The 22,279-nt window shown below is 39.4% G+C and overlaps 1 protein-coding gene across 1 annotated transcript; it reads right to left on the bottom strand.

Moving 5' to 3' along the window:
• Window positions 1-838: 838 nt before the first annotated feature.
• On the bottom strand, window positions 839-21,341 carry LOC101863683 (heterogeneous nuclear ribonucleoprotein A1). The gene is made up of 9 exons (XM_005102559.2): window positions 21,254-21,341; window positions 13,806-14,023; window positions 12,869-12,989; window positions 12,235-12,442; window positions 11,629-11,760; window positions 11,241-11,276; window positions 7,075-7,185; window positions 5,793-5,886; window positions 839-3,275 (listed from the first exon to the last, which is right to left on the bottom strand). The coding sequence occupies exons 1-8, from the start codon at window positions 21,260-21,262 to the stop codon at window positions 5,822-5,824; spliced, it is 900 nt and encodes a 299-aa protein (XP_005102616.1). The 5' UTR covers window positions 21,263-21,341; the 3' UTR covers window positions 839-3,275; window positions 5,793-5,821.
• Between the last annotated feature and the right edge of the window lie 938 nt (window positions 21,342-22,279).

Raw genomic sequence — 22,279 nt, 5'->3', positions numbered from 1 at the left:
TTTAAAAACCTAAAACTCCGCACTGAACGAACCTGAACTGCTGATGAACAGCAGTCGATCTACGCACGCAAGGAGGTGCTATTCTTATTCTTCTTCTGGAAAAACGAAAGAGCTTCAAAACAGACTGCAGCGCCATCTAAAGCAAAGAGCGAACTTCCTGCGGACACTTGTTTGGCTGAGTGGCCCATCTTGTTATTTACTATCTTTGGAAATATCCGGCACAACAGCATGAGACTGGGACAAAAAAATCGGGATACACACGATCGAAATCGGGAGGATTGAGATTTGGGGAAAAAAATCGGGATATCCCGACTAAATCGGGATGAGTGACAGGTCTGATGTTACCTCCTGGCCTAACTACAAACAAGAGGAGGCAAGAATTCTGTGTTGAGGGCAAACTTGGTCAAATTAAAATATGACAAAGTTTTGATTTAGATTTAATAAAAGTTATACAGCACTTGCAGCACAAATATGTCATGAGCTGCCAAAAATAAGTATCTATTTTTTTAAATTCTAAATTTTAAGCCAGAGAGAGTTTTACACAAACAAGTCATAAAAGCCAAGATTAGAATTAGAGGTGCTACTGCTAGAAGAGAATAACAAGGAGGAAAGATAAGGACAATAGCAGAAGAATAGATGCCTGAGACAGAAGGAGTAAACCACACACAAAAATAGAAGTACAGGTCCGAAATTGCAGCTAAATTACGGGACATTAATTCCACCAGTGACGATTTAACAACCACTTAACAAGAATACACATACCAGCATTACCAGAGAATGCTGAATGGAGAAAAAAAATAATTAAAAAATAAATAAAGACTGACAAGAACACAACAAATACCAGAGAGCTCCAGGTTTATTCAGCTCGTAGTTTTTTTTTCTCTTTTTGTGTTTTTGTTTTTGCCCACAAGGACAAAAAATATAAAACTGGACATTTATCTCTACTACAAACTTATTACACGTAAGAAAAAAAAAATTCAAACAATAACAGGCTGAATACACTGACACTAAAAATAAAATAAAATGACGACTGATGATTAACTGCTACTACTACCTGATTGAAAGCGTATTTTTTTTTCTCAAGCAAATTCACCCTACCAATACCGCTATAGAGCCCTAATTATGAAGAAAAGAAGAAAGTAAGCAACAGCTTTGGGTAGAAAGAGGTAACAAATATAAAATTGCAAAAGAAATTTCACAATTCAAACATTTTCACAGAATGTAAGAATAGAATAATTTCATGGGACAAATTTCCAGCATTTTCATCAGCTTGTAAAAGAAACAACAAAAACATTTTGCTAAAATTGCAAATAAATGGGAACACATTTCATTTGCCAAATTTGATGAACAAAACTTAGTTCATGTGAAGCCATAAAATTATTTAAAAAAACAATGCATAATGCCCAAAATCAAGGGATGAATCAAAAGTAAAATATCGGGGATTGGTATCAATCCATGAGCCCTATTGTTCACTTTCTATTTTCTTCATACCCTTTGAGAGGGTGGCAGACCGGAAGAATAGGCTTTGGGGTAGGAGGGAGGCGACGGCCCCACAAACTAAACTAGAACCTGATCCTTGTCGCAATAAACACAATGTGGCCCAAGGCAGGGGTCACTAAATGATGATGCTTGACCCAAACTAGTGCTTCTCAATTTTACAGCAAAAACCACTTCAGCCAAACACAGACAAAGCAAGTCCACAAATAAAGAAATCAAAAGAGAACTCAGGTTCTCAAATTGATTTCTGGGATTGAAGCACATAAATTTTAACATTTCCAAACTTTAGTTGAACACAACCATCACTTAACGTATTGCCCTGGGGCACACTGTGCTGAGGGATAGATCTTGCCATGCTAGGAGTGAAGAAGAATGTAGTCTAACGCCCGGTCAACAGTTGCCATTAGCTTGAGAAACGTTCTATCTTGGCCCAGAAGCAAAGATGTAAGCAGACATCCTATTACCAAAGTGTTAGGGATTTTTAAAAAGAGCATTTACTCATAGCTTTCCACCAACATTGCAGCCATGGTAAAGATGTAAATAATCATATCCTTCCCGATGAGTACCCTATGATATACATGCATGAGTAGAAATAGATGAATATCGTTTTTTTCTTCTTCAAAAAAGCAAAAAAATTCACAGTTTATCTATGCAGATAAAAGCTGAACACATTAATTGTATGTAAATAAGTGGCTTTTATGCTATGGGTGATGATGGACATGGTAATGGTGAATTAAATAGGTGTAAATATAAAATGCAAATATGGAATGTAAACATAAATGGATGAATTTGCAAACTAAAATACTTTGAATACCCTGCTTTGAGAAATGAGAGTGCTGCTTACATCTTTGCTTCATAATGTCTTACTAGATTTGACCATTCCTGTGACACAGAATTCACCTGCACCTTAGAAAGATTATAACAACCTAGATCTTATTCCCCGAACAAAAAATACCTAGCACATGACGTGGATGGATGAAAATGCCTTCTGTCAGACCAATGTCATTCCTCCTGGTGACACAAACGGCGGTTTTATAATTTTTTGGGGTTTGTTTTTGCTTGCCCATTCCCAGCAAAATTTATGTTTAAAATTTAAAACAATTTTAAAAGATTTAACAATCTTGCTTTTGATTCAGAATCTGTGAATACACGGGCACACACCAGCCCAAGGTCTCAACATTGCATAGGTCAACAGGTCACAACTCCCGTCGTTCACGCCCTGTCCTCAATGTGGCTTCAGTTCGTCACTGACCGCATAGACCTGCTTGCAATGCGGGGGGAACTTTTCATGTTTCATCCCCACGCCAGACATGAATGGAGAAAATAATGCCAATTTATATATTATATAAAACTGTTCGTTCTTTGTCCTCGTGAAAGTCCAACAGAGGATTGGTCTGCACACACTCAGTCAACTGTCCCGTGTCCATCATTCCTTGCATCTGATAGGTTTCCCGTCTTATCATCCGGGGGGGCCCTTCTGCAGTGGATAGTCTAGTTCTGCTGTGCTGCCTTTTGGGGGGTATGGGGGGGAGTGGTAGGGGAATTGTTTCTTCCCCTCCATGTTCTAGTCATACACAAGCACACACACACATGCACACGCACGTTAGCCACCGTGCACAGTCATACTAGCAACTGCATGCTCTCCTGAGGTATAATTCTGCTGCTAAACATTGCTCGCAGGCATACAATAACTTTCTCACAGGTCCGACTAGAAACTAGACCTCACGCTCGCAATCCCGCCTGTCTGCCTTTCTCAACTTTTATGCCAATGAACCTGCCTGTAGAAGAATAGCAAAAATGTTCACATGAGTCATGATACCATGGAGAAGGATTCTTACAAGTGTCCAAATTTATGACAATCGGAGCAATCCATTTGAAAAGATCTAATGAAAAATAATACCCCCCATAGTATTGACTAAAGGCAAAAAGTTAATCCTTAACTGCATTGACCTCTTTTGTTGTATTAGTAGTGGCTTACGTGCTCGCCTGTATAAGGTCATATGAGCCCCAGAAGATTAGGTGTTACAAGAGAGTAACAAACAAAAAAAAAAGGAGGAGGGGAGATAAGGACGATAAATGTTTGATAGGAAAGGAGCAAACCACACCAGACACCCACAATGACATCTTTCCCTGGTTACTCTCCAAATCATCGGCAAAAGTAAGGAATAAATCCTCTCCCGCCTCCCAAAGAATTTCATATTACAGCCTCATACATAACTCAGGGCTGCCAACCCATCTCCATGGTTTTTAGCAATGACCATGAAGGAAATTAGTAATTTCCTATAAAAATTAGTAATAGTGCTCTCATTTTCAAATTACTATATTACAACGAACAAAAATATGCCTTAATTAAGGAAAAATAGGGCCTATCAGAAATTAAATAAATGTGAAGGCTTAACTCACTTCAGACGGGTCACACAACAGTTGCGTGACCCCCGCCGCGACGGGTCTCACAAGCCCTGCGTGACCAACTTTGGAATTTTTTTTTCGCTCTACAAATCACGCACGGATCGCGAGACCCGCCTCGTACCCTTGTTTGGCCAAGCCTGAGCTACTTAGACTTCGTTTCGTATCTCTGGGGCCGGTAGTTTTTAAGTTATTGAAGGTGAAAGACAGTGACCCCAACTGGGGTTGAACAGACCGGAACTCGCGCTTTGTTTTTTTCTATACAGCTGATAGTAATCCGACAGTCGCGTCGTAGTAACGGTCGAAGAAGTCGCATGAACAAGATCACATAATTTCGCCGTTTTCTATACTTCTGTGCGTTTTACTAGTTCTAGTGTCTCAGAATATGATGTATCTAATTGTTAGGATCCTGGATATGTACCCGAACACGGCCCGAGTCGTAGTTCAAGGGCTAGATCTAGCACTAGTACCGGTGTTGTTTTTCGCGCAACGAAAGCACAACATCGTGCCGTACATCTGTCTCATGTAATTCAGTGTATGGGTCTGAATCAATGCACAGACCAGCTTTTATATTTTCACCAAACACTCGCACATGTATACAAATCAAACCAGAACACTTTGAACTTTTATTTTTGTTGTTGCAGTGAATTTCATTCTACTTGTCACGTCTCTGGAAATTTTTCGGAAAATAAAATTCATGCCAATTTTTAAAAAAATCATACAAATTAAAGTATTAGACTTACACAACTTTAGTTTTTTGTATTAGTTTAAGCTTGAATGTTACTTTACTGTGTCAAAAAATGATTACAATAGGGTCATTCTGAGAGTTGTGGTGATTTATTGAAATACCCCCAAAAACACCAGTCTTCAACGCTTGTGACTGGTGAAAGGGCCCAGTCGCAAGTGAGTTAAGTTTAGCGTTAAACTCTCCTTTTAAATCACAAAATGGTAGATGATTGATGTAATGGATTTAGGGTTGCATTTCAGGCTCTGGTGACAGTAATTTGTTTTTATCAAGGATTTCTTGCCAAATCTATTTCCATCCTCAACCATAGAACAACATATTTACAGTCCTTAAATTCAAATTAAATTTATAGCCAAAATTCTGATGATGGTAAAAATCGTAATAAATCGCCTTACGCTCGGGATTTCGTAGTGAAGCTAAAAATCGGAATGCTTGGCAGCCCTGATAACTGGAACAAGTCCAACAAAATGTGAGCAAGTCAACAAGTACCCTCTCTATACAAAATGAACAGGAAAGAAAAATGACACTACCACAAGTAGGTTTTTATTTTGCATGTGTGGGTGTGTAAGTGTTTTACGGCGCTCGCAACAGCATAAGGCCATATGAGCGCGTGGGACACATTAAACATTTTTCGAACGAAAAAACATTGTTAGAGAGCAGGAAAGGAGGTGAAAGGAGAAAATTTTAGAGAAGAAAAATGTTCCTTCGCTATTCAGATTCGAACCCGGTACCAATTGAATGAGAGGCGAACATCTTAAACCCCTGGAAAACCCCATACAAGCAAGTTTTTTTCGGTACAGGTTTTACGGCGCTCGCAACTGCATCAGGTCATATGAGCGCCAGAAGATTAGAAGTGTTACAAGAGAAACCAACATAAAAAAAAGAAGAAGGGGAGATAAAGGACGATAGATGTTTGATAGGAAAGAAGGACGAAACCACACCCGTCAACCACCCACACAAGAAAGTTTGTAAATTGTAAAACTTCCAAAAGAGAAATGTCAACCTTTGATGGGTACTTGGAATCAGGAAAAATAAAAGTTTCAACAACTTTACACCACACTTCTGATATGAAATGTCGCACCGGAACCCCCCAGTAATTGCCCCCCCCCCCCAACAAAACAAAGCATGACATTCATAAACAAACCTGAGAAAAATAAAGACGAGCACTGCTCATCATCGTCTGTTGAATCCACCCCCATAGTTGTTGCCTGCACCGTAGTTGTTCCCACCATATCCTCCTGCGTGACAAAAAAAACCACCATTGATGTAGTCTCTAAATGTATCCACCACATCAACATGAACATTGGTTAGATGAACAATATACATTGTTGCTGCAGGACTAAATGGCTGACTCGATTTCTGCAAGTTTACAGAAGAGTGAAAAAACTCAAAAGCAAGACGTATAGACGGTTTACCTGTTTAGAATCCAATGTAGCAACTACTTGGATACGTTAATCTGGCTGAAAATTATTTATAAGGATGTGTTGTGATGCCAGTAAGAATTCCAAAGAAAAACTATGCACCTCATTTTCAGAGTTCTGTTTAGAATCCTGCAGCACCAACATGTGCAGTTATGCCACCAAAAGTACAAAGTTCGATCTCTATGCTATGCCCTATAAAAGTGTACCCTCTATAAGGGAAAAAAAAAAATCTTTTTATCAAACTTAACAGACCATGGGCAGAACAAGCTTTTTGATAACCCATGAAGCACTGAACATTTGCCTTAATAAATGGGACAACTACCCTTCTCTGTTCTAGAAGAGACCAGTAATTCTTTCTATGGAACAACATGACTACAGCACCTGCCATGTAGTGGTTATGCACTTCCTTTTCTCACCCAGAAGACTGGAGGTTGATTCCGGAGTGTGGAAAATTCTGAGTTCCTTAGTCTTTCTGCCATAGTCAGAAACCTGACTCCTAAATATTGATCTAAACTGTGTTGATGGGAGTATAAAACCACCCACACAAGGTGATTGCCAACCCGGCGTCTCAATTTTCCAGGGACATGTTACATAACAATGTCAGCATGTGCTCCATTTATCTACACACAAATGTAGGTACATTATATCCAGCCAACATCATGTCAGTGTGGCACTAGGGTTTTGTGTAACTTTGGTATTTCGGTCTTTTCTTACTTATTTTTACACCTTCCCCTCATCATATTCGCCTAGATATAAATATGAATCCTGTTTTGAGCCCGAGAAAGGGCTTAGAACCAGAATATCGACTGTCAAGAACCAGTCTGGGTGTCATGATTTATAATAAACGTGAAAGACAAAAATTGTTGCTCAAACTAAAAAAAAAAAAAAAAAGAAAAAAAGGAAAGGTTTCGAAGAGTCTTGCTGGCGAGTTTCGGTAAAAAGACATACCCGCACAAACCAAAAGTTATTTTTTAAATCTCTGCTAAAGAAATGGTATGTACTTACGTTGATTTCCCTGATGATGATGATGTCCGTAGCTGGGGAAATCATTGTACCCCCCTTGCCACCCTGGTCCGTAGCCGCCACCATATCCTGGTCCATAACCACCATATCCACCTAGGCATGAAATAAAATATCACACGATAAAACATTTGCCTCATGCACTGTTGCTTCAATACATTGCCCCGTGCACCATATAATTTTGTGATGCCAGAACCGGAGTAACTTCATTCATTTCCTTACTTATTAACCCAAAACCATGGCCACGATCATTGATTTTGTTGGAAGCCTTAGGTTAACTATCACAACAGTTATCTAGATCTTAAATTCTCATAAATTTGTGTAACAATTTTTGGTGTTGTCTATCAAATTCAGTTTTCATTTCTCTAGTTTTTGTTCTTGATATTACCAACGGAAAAACATGTCCCCAATTTGGAAGCACTCCACCCAGTCTCATCTGAAAATCATATTTACCATGCAATAATCAGGATAGTAAAAAACTAGTCTAGCATGCACATAGCAGATAGCAAAATTGGAGGGACACTGCCATCTTATTGTTTAGTTTTAGTAAAGGTTTTACTGCGCTTGCAACTGCATAATTTCATATGAGCGCCAAGGGGTGGATGTCAACAGCAGGGCTGCCTACCTCAAAGGTCGCATTTCAGGTAGATTCAGGGTCATTTTCAGGTAGTACAAAGACAAAGAAGAAAAAAAAGATGATTGTTTCCCCATCGAACACGCTTGCTTTCCGTGATATTGGGTAATTATATTTTGAAAACTTGTTTGTGTGTGCGTGTGTCTGTGTGTGTGCATGTTGCCATGCTCTCGCATATGTTTATATATGTGCATGGGGAAGGAAGGGGGTGTTTGGGTGTGCACAAGTTACGATGAACAGTGTGAATGAAATGAGGCGAGGTTTTAAAAAAAATCATTTTATGGATTATTGTTAATGGCACCCATCATTCAGTATTGAATCTGGCATTGAGTGCAGGGTGATTGCCAAACTGACTTCAAAACCCCTAGCCCATACCAATAGAAACTATATCAAAACATATTTCCCGTCACTAGAATAGGACTCTGATAAGTCCTAGTGACTTAAATATGAAAGACAATTAATTTTAACTAGTTTTACCCTAAAAATACAAAATGAATCCTGATCTGGGCCTGAGGAGAGGCAAGAAGAACATCAACTGCCAAAACCATGTTTGGTTTTTAGTAATCACGAATTTTAAAAAGCATGCAAGACAAAATTTATTTATAAAACCTTTACAGTTAGGCTCACGGCAGAGCAAAAAGTGAAAATAAAAGAGAGGGAGTACTGAAAGCCCGAGCTGGAAGGACTGTGAGTGTGGGATGTAGTAATGCTGAAAACCTGGTAATCAGTGAATCCCTGCATCATGGATTAAGTGTTGATTTTTTTTCAAAATGCTAAATCACAGTACCAGTATTTAATCAGCAACAAGCCATCATGATGCATAGGCATCCAACATAGACCTTTCCGAGGGTTGAAAATGGCATTTCCTTATTACCACTATTCAATTTGTCATCACTCACAAATCCGGGAACACCAACCTTAAAGACATAATCATCAAGCCTGTGCTCTAATGTTCCCTCATTTAATTTACGCACTCAATAGTCGAATGTCAAAACCACTTCCACTTATCGTGCTTATAAATTTATCATCAGTTTCTTGCACCGCGTCGTAGACTTTATTGCGTGAAGCACCTCCCCTCAATCTCGACGCCCTGCAACACCCCTACTTAGAATGAACTTGGTTTAGGCTTTCCCCAACAACCACGGGCCCGGTCCCTTACTCATGAAACTCTCACAGGTTCATTCATCGGTCACGATGACGGGCCCGACAATCTAAAAACCGGAGGACGCTTGTTTTCTTTTTCTCCCTTTTTTTGTCATTATAGTGACATCAGTGAGAATATTGATTTAACTTTAATGGCGACACTGTTTTTTCTACGCACAAACCGCAGGCTACAAATTTTTATTAACTGTAAATCCAACATTAATGAACTATCATCGAACAATTCTGAACGGTAAAGAAAGTGAAAGTAGATTTTGATTTTTCCGACGGAGTCTCTGTATTACACCTACACTTCCGCCTGCCACTATAGCCGCTCATCCGAGGGAAACATACTCTCGGGCTGGGGAAAGCTGAACGTAATAACGCAAACGCGACAGGGAAAATATGAACTCGGAAGGCTTTTCAGATTTAGTTTCGAGGACTTGTGCATTTTCTCGGGTCAAAGCGATTTTTTCCCCCCAGATTCCCGGGTAATAAATTCCTGCAGTCCCCCTGCATAGAATCCTCTTTTGGTACCCACTAATTCTCTAGACCAAGACAGATTTTAGAAAATGTTTTGCTTCGACACCGATTTCCCTTCTACATCCACAATTGTTTTCTAGATAAATGAATTAAATGCACAGATTTTCCAGCCGCAGCAAAAAAACCCAAGATAGACAGAAGGAAAGAATGAATGAAAAGGAGGAGGAAGATTATCTATCGCAAGTAGACAGATTTTAGCCGATATGCATGTGAAAAACTATTGCCAACCGAACGGCACAGATAGACAATGGTCGAGTGTACGAAATGCGCAATCTGGCAGTTTCTAATACAACTTATTGCCGAGAGTTGACGTAAATATCTGATAAGTTACGGAGGCAAGTGCTGATCTCTCTCTCTCTCTACGCATGGAGTTGATAGGATGATGCGGCAAGTGCGGAATTTTCGGATCTCCCGTAAAAACAAAGAAAAACGGAAGCACTGTAGAATGTTTTTTTCTTCTTTCGGCACCCATAGCAAATCCGGTAGTTTTGACACCTTATCGGTATGGCGGTAGAACAGGCCCAAAATCGGTAGATTTAGGCAGCCCTGCAACAGAGAAGTCCTTACAGGGAATCAAGACTTACTCTGCTCACCTCGCTAGCTTCAACAGCACAAAGTCTGCTTCGTCTATCAAGGCACCCCGGAAATAGAGGGTCACAAGAGTGTGACAAACATACAAAACAAGAGGAAAAATGACAATAGTAAGGATTAGCAAAGAAAAAGCAGTAGTTCCCTCTTCAGTGCTTCCACTAGCTGAAGCTGAAAAGTAAAGAAAATTCTGCAGGGGGTCTGGAGTGTCCTAGTCGGAGTTCAGGGGGCTAAGCCCCCAAGAAATGAAATTTAGTGCTTTTAGAGGGTCGAAAATGGCATTTGGGAGCCTGTTTGAAGCGATCGCCAACAACACATATTTTCACCAAGATTTTGTCTTGTTTGAATTTTACACACATATCTTTTCATTGCTGTTAAAAGCAGTTTCCCCTTCCATTGCTACTATAATTCAATTAATTTGTCATTGCACCATTGACAGAAGGCAAACCTGGGAATAGTGAATAGATATATGTACCTTCACAATACAGTTACCCTGTGTATACCCTAACTTTCCACAATTTTCACTTCTGAATGTCGCATGTCACAACCTCGGAACACCACTTCGAATTATTCTTGATTTTACTGGTTTTAGAACAAATTCTTTCATCGCGGCCCTTTTCGAGTTCCTGTTCCCACTGATAATTTCTTTAGATCTAGACCATAAATTTGCGAAAAATTTTCCTGCTGGCAGTAATTTTCTAAGATCACAAGTCAATATACTTGATCAACGCGCAGATTTTCCAGCCGCAGCAACATTCTGAAGATAGACGGAATGAAGGAATGATAGAAAGGAGGAAAGTGGCACAAAAAGTTAGCCAGATTTTGATCAATCTGCAGGTAAAAAATGTACTGCCGACCAACCCGCAATGAATGCATGGGGCATAGCGGACTAATGACCGATGGCAGGAAATGCGTAATCTGACAAATTTCTATACTGTAACAAACTATTGCCATGAGAATTACCGTAAATATCCGTAACTTATACTTCACAAGACGATACGAAGGCGAGTACGGGTCTTTTGCTACGGAATTTCGGTAGTCCTACGCAGCTGCAGATTTTTACGGAGGAAGTTGATAATGTTGGAGGAACAAGTAAGAAACTGGATTTTTTGTTACGTATGAATTTCATGATGTACATTTTAAATACAAAGAAATATATGTATAAGAACAAATTTGGGACAGCAAAATCTGGTAACTATGTATGTGCTTGACTGTATATATAGTTTTCATAAAACACAGAACTCACCGGGAAACCCATGGCCATATCCATAATCTCCACGACCTGAAAGCCAAAAATAAAAATATTAGAGGGTTTAAAAAAACAAAACAACAACAACAAAAGAAAACAAAGCAGAAGAACTGTTACCAAAGAAGCACACTGACATTCACGAGAAAGTTCAAGACAGCAAATGCGCAACCACAAGTCAGAAACAACAGAGAATCTACACCTGGTTTCTCAAAGTAATCATCTATGTTACAGAGTTTACATTAATTAATACAGAAAGAGTTTTACAAAGGATGGACAAATTCTAAGTATAACAGAGCAGTGAATCCGGATACTTTTCAGACTAAGCCAACAACTTTCATTTGAAAGCTATGTACAGGGTCTGTCAGAAGGTTATGGTGACTCTTACCTCCTCTACCCATGGGCATGCCCATGCCCCCCATGCCCACTCTGCCTCCTCCCATCCTTGGGTCACCCTCACCCTTGGCAAATGCTTTCTTCAGCTCCACCATCTTGTTATTCAAGCTGATCCTTTTCTTCACTGAAACGAACAAAAATCAATGAAAGTATACATGAAAGCACTGATCAGCAATGCTTGCATCTTAAATCAGAGTACCAAAGAAATTTTCAATTTGGTGCTCATTACTGTTTTTCTGTCCTTGCCTATCTATTGTATGTTTTCACTAACAGTGTTAGCGTAAACACCATTTTGCACATTCAAAATATATTAATTTGAAAAAAAAAAAACCCAACAACAACAAAACAGAACAATGTCCTATAAATCAAATAGACAAAAACTCAGCTATGAAAACTTCCTTACTCTAGAGCTGCGAGGACAAGATGACTCATAAAACCATTGGATTCTGATACAAATTAATCAGTTCCAATTATTATGCAAAAGTAAGCATTAAAAAATGATATGCAGTTAACAATAATCAAAGAAAAATGCATTTCTTCAAGCAACATGTGGTATTTGTTAAAATTTTAATTCTAAGTAGAGTGAAATATTACTTACAAACAAGCTTGTCTACTGGATCATAATCGTTAAAAGTGACAAAGCAGAATCCTTTCGTTTTTCCGGTGCCCTTATCTGTGATGAGTTCGATCAGTTCAATCTCACCAAACTCGGCGAAGACATCTCTGATCATGTCTTCTTTAGTGTCTTCCTTCAGGCCTCCAACGAACATTTTCTTCACTGATTGTTGGGAGGTGAGGCAGGGATCCTTGACAGGAAAAACATAAAGAAAGAAGGTGAATCATAAAATATCACATCAAGAGTTAAAACATGCATTATTCTGAAAAAGTACGAGGCAAATTATCGACAACCGGACTGGGATATTAGGGTCTATTTTTAACATCTCAAAATTACATTTTGCACCTTACACCAGGCTTTCACAAGAGCCATACAAATGTATCTGATAAAAACATCCCTTTCATCTACATAGTTGAGTAACTTGACAAAATATCATAAACACAGTACAGCCCCCTGATCAATATCCACAGCAGTTTCTACTAGACAAGGATGGTTAACTGACAAAATGAATTGGACACCAACAAAAGCATTAAACCAAAATGCATCATACTGCAGTTCATTTAATTATTTGTCATGTTTCTCTCAAACTTCCAAGACTATATGGTAGTCAACTCACATCTCTTGGCATGGCACGTTTTGTCTCAACATCACGGTCATCAATTTTGTGGGGTCTGTCTTTTTGGACATCATCTACACTTTCCTTCAATTTGTACTTGATAAAGCCAAAACCTCTGGACCTGTAACAAAAAAGAATATACTGGGTGCATACAAATATTCTATGGCAGGGGGAAAAAAACAAACCTGCATGATTTGACCAACACAAGACCTCACCTCACAAAATGTCCACTGTGCATGCCCTGTTGTGGACATCTCATAAATAATTTGTCACTGCCAAACTCGAACCTATATCTAAATTAAGTCAAATACATTAAAAAATATCCTGTAACTTTCTCATCATCTTACAAAATTATTCAGTTTTGTTGCGTTTTCTTTTCTCAATTATTTCAGCATCACCAATTGTACAACGGCTGAAAACGACATTATTCCAGACAAAAGAAGCGCTTGATGCTTGACCCAATTTGACAGACATATGGTCACTTTTAAGGACAAAGGGGCTAACCCAGAATCTTGACCTTCACCAAAAGTGGGCACTGCCCTACCTATACGAGAAGTTTGATTTCATTAAGTTTGTATTCGTTAGGGAAAACTCCCCTTGTCTTTTAAAGAAACTGAACAAGGGTCCTTTGATTTTCTCAAAACAGCATTTTTCGGGACCCCCCTTGCGCCCAATAGCAACGACATATGTTAAATATACAGTTAAGAGTCAGACAACGAAGATATAAATCTTTACATTATACCAGGTCTGTTCTCTTCCAGGACTTCCAAATATCAACTGCTGCCATTTCATGTCTTCAAGACCAGAATTTTTTCTACCGAAGAACTCAAAGCAAAAACATTAACCAAAAACTAGTTCCAGGTGAAATCTAGGAACTCTGCAAGCCTAAAACATGACATACATGAAGAACAACCCCCCCCCCCCGACATTCGCATACCTTTTTGACTGTGGATCCCGCATGACAATGCAGTCTTTGATTTCGCCCCACTTTGAAAAATATTCCTTAAGACTGGCCTCAGTTGTCTCAAAGCTCAAGCCTCCAATAAAAAGCTTGTGGAACTGCTCTGGGTCTGGCTCACTTTCTCCATCACCACCACCATAGCGCCCAGGGCCCCTGTTGTATCCCATAGGGCCACCCATCACTCTCTGTTGGAACTGATGATTGGGAAAACAAAAAACACATTTTAGAAATACAATCTTCAAGATAATATAAACATCCAATTACTTACTGATGCACAAATCAAAGCCCCAACCAGAAACAACACAAGAGCTCAATTTCCACGTCTTAAGCAGGGAATATTAAATCATCAAAGTTATCATTAGAACAGTTCAGCAGGGCAAGACAAAACGGGCACTTAGAACTCAAAACCACCAAAAGCTCATACAGTAAGCTATTTCACAAACTGAACCGTCTATTTATAAAATACCATTAGCATGTGTTCTCAAACACCCACATGGATTTGAAAAACCCAACAAAATCTCCCCTCACAACAGTTTCAAATTCTTTTTACAAACTGTTCCATGGTAATTTCCTTCTCAAATTCCCTTTAGACTGCTCCAGCATTTTAGTTTCAGTATGATTATCTTTCATTGTTCAGCACACTGGCCAGCCTCCAGGGGACTGACTTTCAGACGTGTTATTTTCTGAGTATCCGAATGAAAAGGAAAATGTTTGGTGACAAGCACCTAAATTGTTGTGCACATAGGTAAATTAATAAATGAGCTAGAATTTTTTATGTGCCCTAATGAAAGTGAACAAACTATAGATTCAAAAGTATTACAAACTTGATAAACTTGATTGTCTGACCACGCAGATAACGCAGGTGTAGACCTGCACAACACATATTTTTTGATAACTAGCCCAAAAATACTTCACTCAAGTGTAGGCACTACACATATGTCTTTGTCTAAGCCCAGGGACGCCACAGCTTCATTAAACAAAAGTGTGTATGTCTGTATGTGTCTTACAGAATCTGCTGTTACGCGGTCCACTTTTAAGGCATATTTTAATTTTTTAAGGGTGGCGGGCACGCTACACTCCAAAGTCCTGACTCGGCTCAAAATTTTGGAATTTGATTTGTAGGCATATATTTTCACTCCCTCAGCCGTTCCTACAACTATTTCATCGCATAAGAACCCATAAAAGCCTTATTTCTCAACATACCGGGCATGTTTGTCACCACCATTTCCTCATAAAGTGAATATTTAATTTTTCTTCATTGGCCGTTTTCTCAAAATGCGATTTCCTCTATACTTTTTTAAATAACTCCGTCGTTCTTCATGAAATGTTCACAGAATGAAGAGAAGATGTAATAAAACAAATTTGTTGAATTTTTTTATATAATGGAATAGACTTGGTGGTGTCCGCAGTAAGGATTTTTTTGTTTTGCAAACTTGAATACAACCCCAGGAAACACTTCATTAAATTTTTTTAGCGGGTTGGAAGGAACTGCGTTAGCTGTATCATTCATCTTATCCTGTGAAATGCCTTCGGGCCGCGGGAGCTTCTGCCCAATTCTTATGTGAACTTGTGTGCTAAAAACAAAAATGCCTGGGCCGCGGGAGTTCTGGCCAAATTTTGCTGTATGCACCTAATAATTTATAGTAATGCCAATGAAAATTTAAAGTTTCACTTTAGCCCTTTTTTATTTGGTACCTAAGAAAGAATTTTCAATTCTAAGAATTATGCTTCTTGAATTTTAAGAATCGGTTCATAAATAAAAAAGTTATGGGGTTGTAAAGGTCGGCAAAATATGGATGACCCACATATAGTAAAATACTCCTAAAAAGCGGACCACGCAGTAGCAGATTCTGTAAGAAAATGGACGATATCTCGGTAACTAATCGGAGTGTTAGACAGAAACTTGGTTACCCAATGTGTTTTTGGGTGTATCATTTCTGCAGTCAGATTTACTAGCCATTTCGTAGTTATTTTTTTATAATTAAAATTTTGGTGTACATATAACGATTTTGCGAAAAAGGGGTGTCAGGATGAGTCCATTTTATTTATAGCATCATATCATAACATGGGATCTTTAAGAATATATGTCGACAGCGTGACTAAATAATTGCAAAGCTTTTTATGATGACTTTAGACCATGCCAACCGTAAAAGATAAGTTAATTCAATCTAGCATGCCGTACAATTAAAAATTCTTTTCCCCCGTTGAGACACGAACACCCCGAGATGAGATAACCTCGCCTCGGAATACTCCCATTGCGATGTTACAGGGGAATAGAGAGAAAAACAACGGGATGCGCGCGCCCGCCATTGCCTTATTTCAAGTGACCAATGAACGGGCCCGGAATAGTAATGCGGGGATTTGTAGGTCACATACATTTGCAGCGAGAGTGAGGGGAAAATGGCCGGTCTCCTTGCGAAGCCGCTTTGGATAGGGGGGTAGTCGTGCATTTATGATCGGGTCTAAACAACTACTTGACACAGAACATTCAAATTTGAGCACACTATAGAGGACAGATAGATCTATTACCATTTCGGCGCGGGAAATTCAAACTCATAGTTTTCGGTGTACACGATACGAAAGTGTTCCCGACACCAAAAGTATAGGTTAATTTATGTGTACGAAATTCAACGTCCACATATCATTAGTTTGCCATATTTTCTGATTGGTTGCCGAGTTTCATTCAGATTGGTTTGGAAATAGAGCACACCGAGGTAGACAAAGTTAGTCACCTACGCTTCGGCCGGGTCCGCAAAAACCGCCCGCAAACGGGGACCAAATTTTCGCCGCGCGGGAAAGCCCGATTGACATTGCTATAATTTATTACCCTTTGGAATTCCTCGCTGAGATAGCTGCCCAGTTTTGATAAATTATAACATTTTTTTCATAATATAGTATAGTATAGTATAGGGTTTTACGGCGCTCGCAACTGCTAAAGTCATATGAGCGCGCTTTTCATAATATGATCTTGTTGTAACTTGTACTTGTTGAAAAATAAATAGATTCAGAATGCGGGAGCTTTTGTCCAATTTTGTATGAAGTACCGGTAGCCTACTTATTAATATCACAGCAATCTCTAAAGAATTGAATATATGGTCTCTTCCACAGGTTCTATCCTGGTTCTTGGAGTTATTTGCAGATCAGATTGTGACTGAGGGGCAACTGCAACACAAGATTGAAGCCACCAGGAAGAAGATGAGTCATCAACCAAAGCTACAAAGCCGCAATTTCACGATTACGAGTCCGGTAACCTAACCTCTAGGCCAGTGACACCACCTATTCTTGTCTTTAACCCTCCTCATGCGGGAGCCGGGTTTATGTCGCCCGTAAGCCTATTTCGGCACCTCGCCTACGTTCTGGTCCCAAATCAGTGTAGCCCCTGGCTCAGCGCACGCGCATCCTCTTACGTGTCATTCCGGTCCCGAGTCGGATCCCCATTCACGCAGGTCAAGTGTGCGCGCGTCAGTCTGCTCAAGTTTGTGTGCGTTTGTGGCCTTCTTCTAGAACCGCCCACGTTGGTTCGTAATCGAGGCACACATCTCATTCAAAACATGCCAAGTTGGTAGCTCTAGATGTTTGTCCAATGAAATTAGAGCTCAAAAGGAGTCAGGAAACAAGACTTCCATTTTTCAATACAAAATATTTCAAGTGAGCTTGATTTTGTATGAAATGATACTACCTGATAAAAAATAAGCTTGTTTGATAGTTTTGAATACCATTGTGCAGGTACAAAGAACAATTTGAGTGTAAAACATTCAGAAATTGACCTAAATTATCTCCTTTCGAACCTCAGGTCATTCATAACAACAAGAGCGTCCAGAAAGGTTATTCAAATTGGCGTAACTACTCGTAATGTCTTATAAGCTTGTGAGAGGGAGTTATTCATGTGTTTGTAACACTTTATAAATAGAAAGCTATGAAAGTGAAAGATAGAGCGTTATTTTCATAATCAATTAACACACTCCCGCGGTATTCATGGCGAAAACATGTTTCCCGGCACGCACGCTGTGTACACCAACAGCACACACTGAGTGACCCCGGCGGCCTGCCCGGCACGTCCGACGTAATCGGTTGCTGATAAGATATATGCATCTGGGCACAGACGCAGGAGAAGAGTTAAAATAAGGACATATGTGAGGCAGCATGGCGGAATCAGGCTCTCGTCAATTTTTGGTCATATTGAGTAATTGGTCATCTTAAAGCCTTTTCCTTTGCCTTGCTTATGGTGGAAAAAAATATAATCTATGTTGAGCAGAAGTCGAGATATTTGCAGTTGAAACAGGAGAGGGTTGCCTGGTTTCAGAGGTAAAATTTACGAGAAAACGGCCGCCAAAGTGTGGACATTTCCATAGCTTGAGAGTCCCTGAAAACTGAACATTTTGTTTTTGTGCCTTTAATCACTGTTTTTTTTGTAAAACCACTACAGAAATAGATTTTTTAATAGACATTAACGGTGTGAAGCAAAAAAGAAAAAAAAAAGAAAAAAAAAAAAAAGAAAATAATTGTCTGTGTGACGCCTCATTCATATACTGTGAAACTCACAAAATGGGCTCGCAGTCAATGTGTTACATTTTTTGTGTGAAATGCCTCGATTTTTCACTTTTACATCAGGTCTAAATTTCTTTCTTTTTTTAAATATTTTTTTTTTTTACAATTATATAAGAATTTCTTTGAGTTTTTTAAAATACCATTATCCTAAGCTTGAGAGAAATATAAACATTTTGAGTTTCAGATAATTTTTCTTATGATATTCATGTTCAAAGCTGGCAGAATTTGGACTTTCTAAACATGTCCTGGAAAATTCTAAGTCAGAAAATCTTTAAGGTCGTCTTTATTTGGACTCGAGTCCGAATTTTTAAAATTCATATTCAGAATCGAGTCCGAATATGAAAAAATGTTATTCGGACTCGAGTCCGGAAAAAAGGAAGTGTCTTCGTTCTATAGAACTAACGTTCGGTGCTTCCAATTTTCCGCCATTTTTTAGTTTCCCCCACACCTTATCTGCCGATCCGATCCCCCCCCCCTCATTGATACGCCCCCCCCCAGGTTTCCCACTTTGTTGTAGAAAAAGGTCAAATTGAAGATTAGCAGACCACCTGGCACCATTTCGCCTCTCTACCCAGCCAGAGGCGAGTCACGAGTGAGGCAGGACAGGAAGCCGGAAGTGATGCCATGCTGGACAAGAATCAGAGTCCCAATAACATTTTTCATATTCGGACTCGAGTCCGAATAGTCACTTCGAATCTTTTAACGTTTGTAACTTTTTTATTTATGAAGATAATTTGATCTGGTTTTTTGCATTGTTCCTTATGTGAAAAGCAGTATCTAAATAAAACGGTATTTGCAATTTACAAAAGGTTTGAATTTTTGGTTTGTACTAGAATCTACCTACACACAGGGGTGGGAGCTATTCTCAGAAGGTGGTCTTGGTGCTTTTTCGGTAGTTCCCACCCCCCTTATTTGATTTGAGCCTGACCTACATCTAGATCTAGATCTATACGCGGTGAGCTAAGATATCAAACCTAACAACTGCAAAACATTAAATTATGGTAAAGGCCACCTCTATTCTCACCCGGGATGAGAATAGTGCAGGCGAGTCTTTTGGCTATTCTCACCCGGTGCGCGTTCACCGTTATAGCCTAGATCTAGGCCAACAAATTTTGCGTTCACCCTAAACAACAGAATTCTACACTGCGATAACAGAAACATTGTAGAATTCTGTGCCGTGAACAAACGTTCCATTACAACTGTAGCCTAGCCTACTAAAAGCGTACAATTTTGTCTGTGGGCAGTGGAGTGAGAGAAAGACAGAGAGATAGGAGTAGCGCGAGAACTTCCGGTCAAAACAAAATGGCGACCCGCGTAGTTCGGCTCGATTCGAAAAGTTAAATAGCTGTAGCATCTTTGTAGACAACCAAATTAATTTACTTTTGTATTTTAACATCATTTTTTAACTTTGTTTTGGTCAATTTGATCGTCCACACCTATAGACAGTATTCAGAAAGAGACAGAGAGAGAGAGATAGGGGAGGAGTAGATCCTGCGAGAACTTCCGGGCAAAACAAAATGGCGACCCGCGTAGTTCGGCTCGATTCGAACAGTGAAATAGCCATAGCATCTTTGAAGACGATCAAATTAGCTTACTTTTGTGCTATAACGTAATTTTTTCTTGGCTTTTATCGATCAATTGGATCATCCACACCGATAAGACAGTATTCCAAAATGAGGAAAAGCAGGTCTTGTTTCGCACCGAGTGAGAATAGCCTACGCTGGCAATTCTCACCCGGGGTGAGAGGTAGAGATCGTTTTTCTATTCTCACCCCGGATGAGAATAGCCACTTCCTATGGTAAAACCCCCTTACTCTTGTGGCCCAAACCCGTGAATAAAATTGCGGGGTGGGAACTACCGAAAAAGCGCCGTGGTCTTCAGCAAAATCGTCCTCTAAATTGCTCATTGTGCTGTAATTTTGGTTGAAAATGAAAGAACACTACAATGCGATACACTAGTCCCATAGAATTAGATATCTAAATCTAGATTTGTAGAAAATTAGATCTAGATCTAGATTCTAGTTCTGGGCTAGATCTAGATCTAGATCTATGCTATTCTCAGATCGGGTGAGCCTGGGGCTTTCTGCTAGATCTGGATCTAGAATCTAGCTTCTTGATCTAGATTTTAGATCTAGATATCTATTGACTCGAAACTAATTTAAATAGGGTCTAAATTCTAAATCTAGAAAATCAAAGACAGCATTATCATCAGTTTCTCATGATTATCAGCATAATGAAATGAATGAATGGATCACCAAAGAGAATGCCCCCCCCCCCCCCCCCCCTCCATTCATCATGGGCCATGCCATCAGACCAGTTTCACATCAAAACAAAAATCTTAAAACCCAGTACTACAGCTGTACTATAGATAACTAGATCTACGCTTAAAACAAATTTTCATTGATTGAATTGGGCATGGACCTAAAAAACGAAGTAGGCCTACTACTTCACTGGATTCTAATAAAATAAAGTAGAGCACTAGCGGTAGCGAGGTGGATAATGAATTTGTTGGGTGTCGGAAGCTGAACAAAGAGAACCAGTGAGTCGTTCGATAAGATACACGGAATCTAAAAATTACAGCGTGGAAAGTCTCAGCTCTTCATATCTACAAAATTGCGGTGTTGGGGAGGCGTCATGCTCTTTCAACTTGATTTTTTAACGCACGTTAGAACCGTAGAAGGTCATTGTGCTCTTCGAGTGACCTCCCCGATACGCTGCAAAATGGCGCTGACCTCAAGAAAACCACGCGTTCTGTGGTTTCACATGCATTAATTCCACAGATGTAAATGAAAAGACCAAACTAGTACGTACAAAAACTTGCAAACTACAATAAGTCTCAGATTACATAACCCCAAGCTAATCAATCTTGATACTCACTCCTGGCATGGTGATTTTTGTTGGAAGAATAAGTTATTCAAAATTGTGCGTCCTAAACATATGACGCCAGTACGAGAAGAGAGCTCTGAAGTGTGTGTGAATTCCGAAAAAGCGCGCTAAAATAGTGTCCCAAATGAGAATATTCACTGCCCCGTTTGCAGCAGGCGGACGAAATTGGAAGTTCACCCTTTTAAGGACAAAGTCCTTCACTTTCTTCTTGACCTAACAATGAAGTTTGAGCTAGCCTACTTTATTCTTTTTAGTTATTTTCTCTGGAACTGTTTGCAGCGACTGTACTTCCTTACAAATGTGACAAGGTCGCTTCAAACTATAGGCGCCTATAAGTTGGTTTTGTTCGGTGTTTATAATGGTAGTTGTGTCGCAGCTTTAGCCTTGTAGGGTACTGCAACTAACGAACTATTAATTTTATAACTAGATCTAGACTTGAAAATCTACTTATTTCTTACATGTTTCAGATTCCTTTTTTGCGGTTAAATCGCCTTATTTTTTAAATTTTGGTTCCTTTTCTTCTTGCAACTGATTTTTCGGTGCTATTGTTTCCCACCATTAATAGCCATTTTACTATATTTTTGGCGGTGGGGTGGGGGTTGTTTTGTTTTATTTTTTTGCTCTTACTTTCTGTATACGCCAAGTGCGGCCAAGGCTGTGGTCAAAGCTAGCCTAGCCCACAGAACACCAATACTAATCTAGTACTGGTGTTCTGTGGCCTGGGCTAGCCAAAGCGACAACTTGATTGGAAAGCCCGCGGTGGTCTCAGGAAACTACACACTTACAAAATTTTACAGATTCGGAATTGGTGTGAAACTTAATTACGGTTTGCCAAGTCTCGCGTGAGTTGAACTCATTTGCATAATATTTTAGAGACACCATGGGCTATTTTTCGAGGTGGCATATTCGCTGAATTTTTAAAATTCAGAGCTTTAAATTGATTTACAATCAGTACTTGTTGGTAGAAATCACAAAGATAGCACACAAAAAAAAATGCATTTCCCCCCTCAATACTCT

The sequence above is a fragment of the Aplysia californica genome, unplaced genomic scaffold, assembly GCF_000002075.1.
Source record: "Aplysia californica isolate F4 #8 unplaced genomic scaffold, AplCal3.0 scaffold00330, whole genome shotgun sequence".
Taxonomy (NCBI): Eukaryota; Metazoa; Mollusca; class Gastropoda; order Aplysiida; family Aplysiidae; genus Aplysia; species Aplysia californica.
Note: the sequence above shows the minus strand (reverse complement) of the source record. Positions and strands in the feature narration are given on the sequence as shown.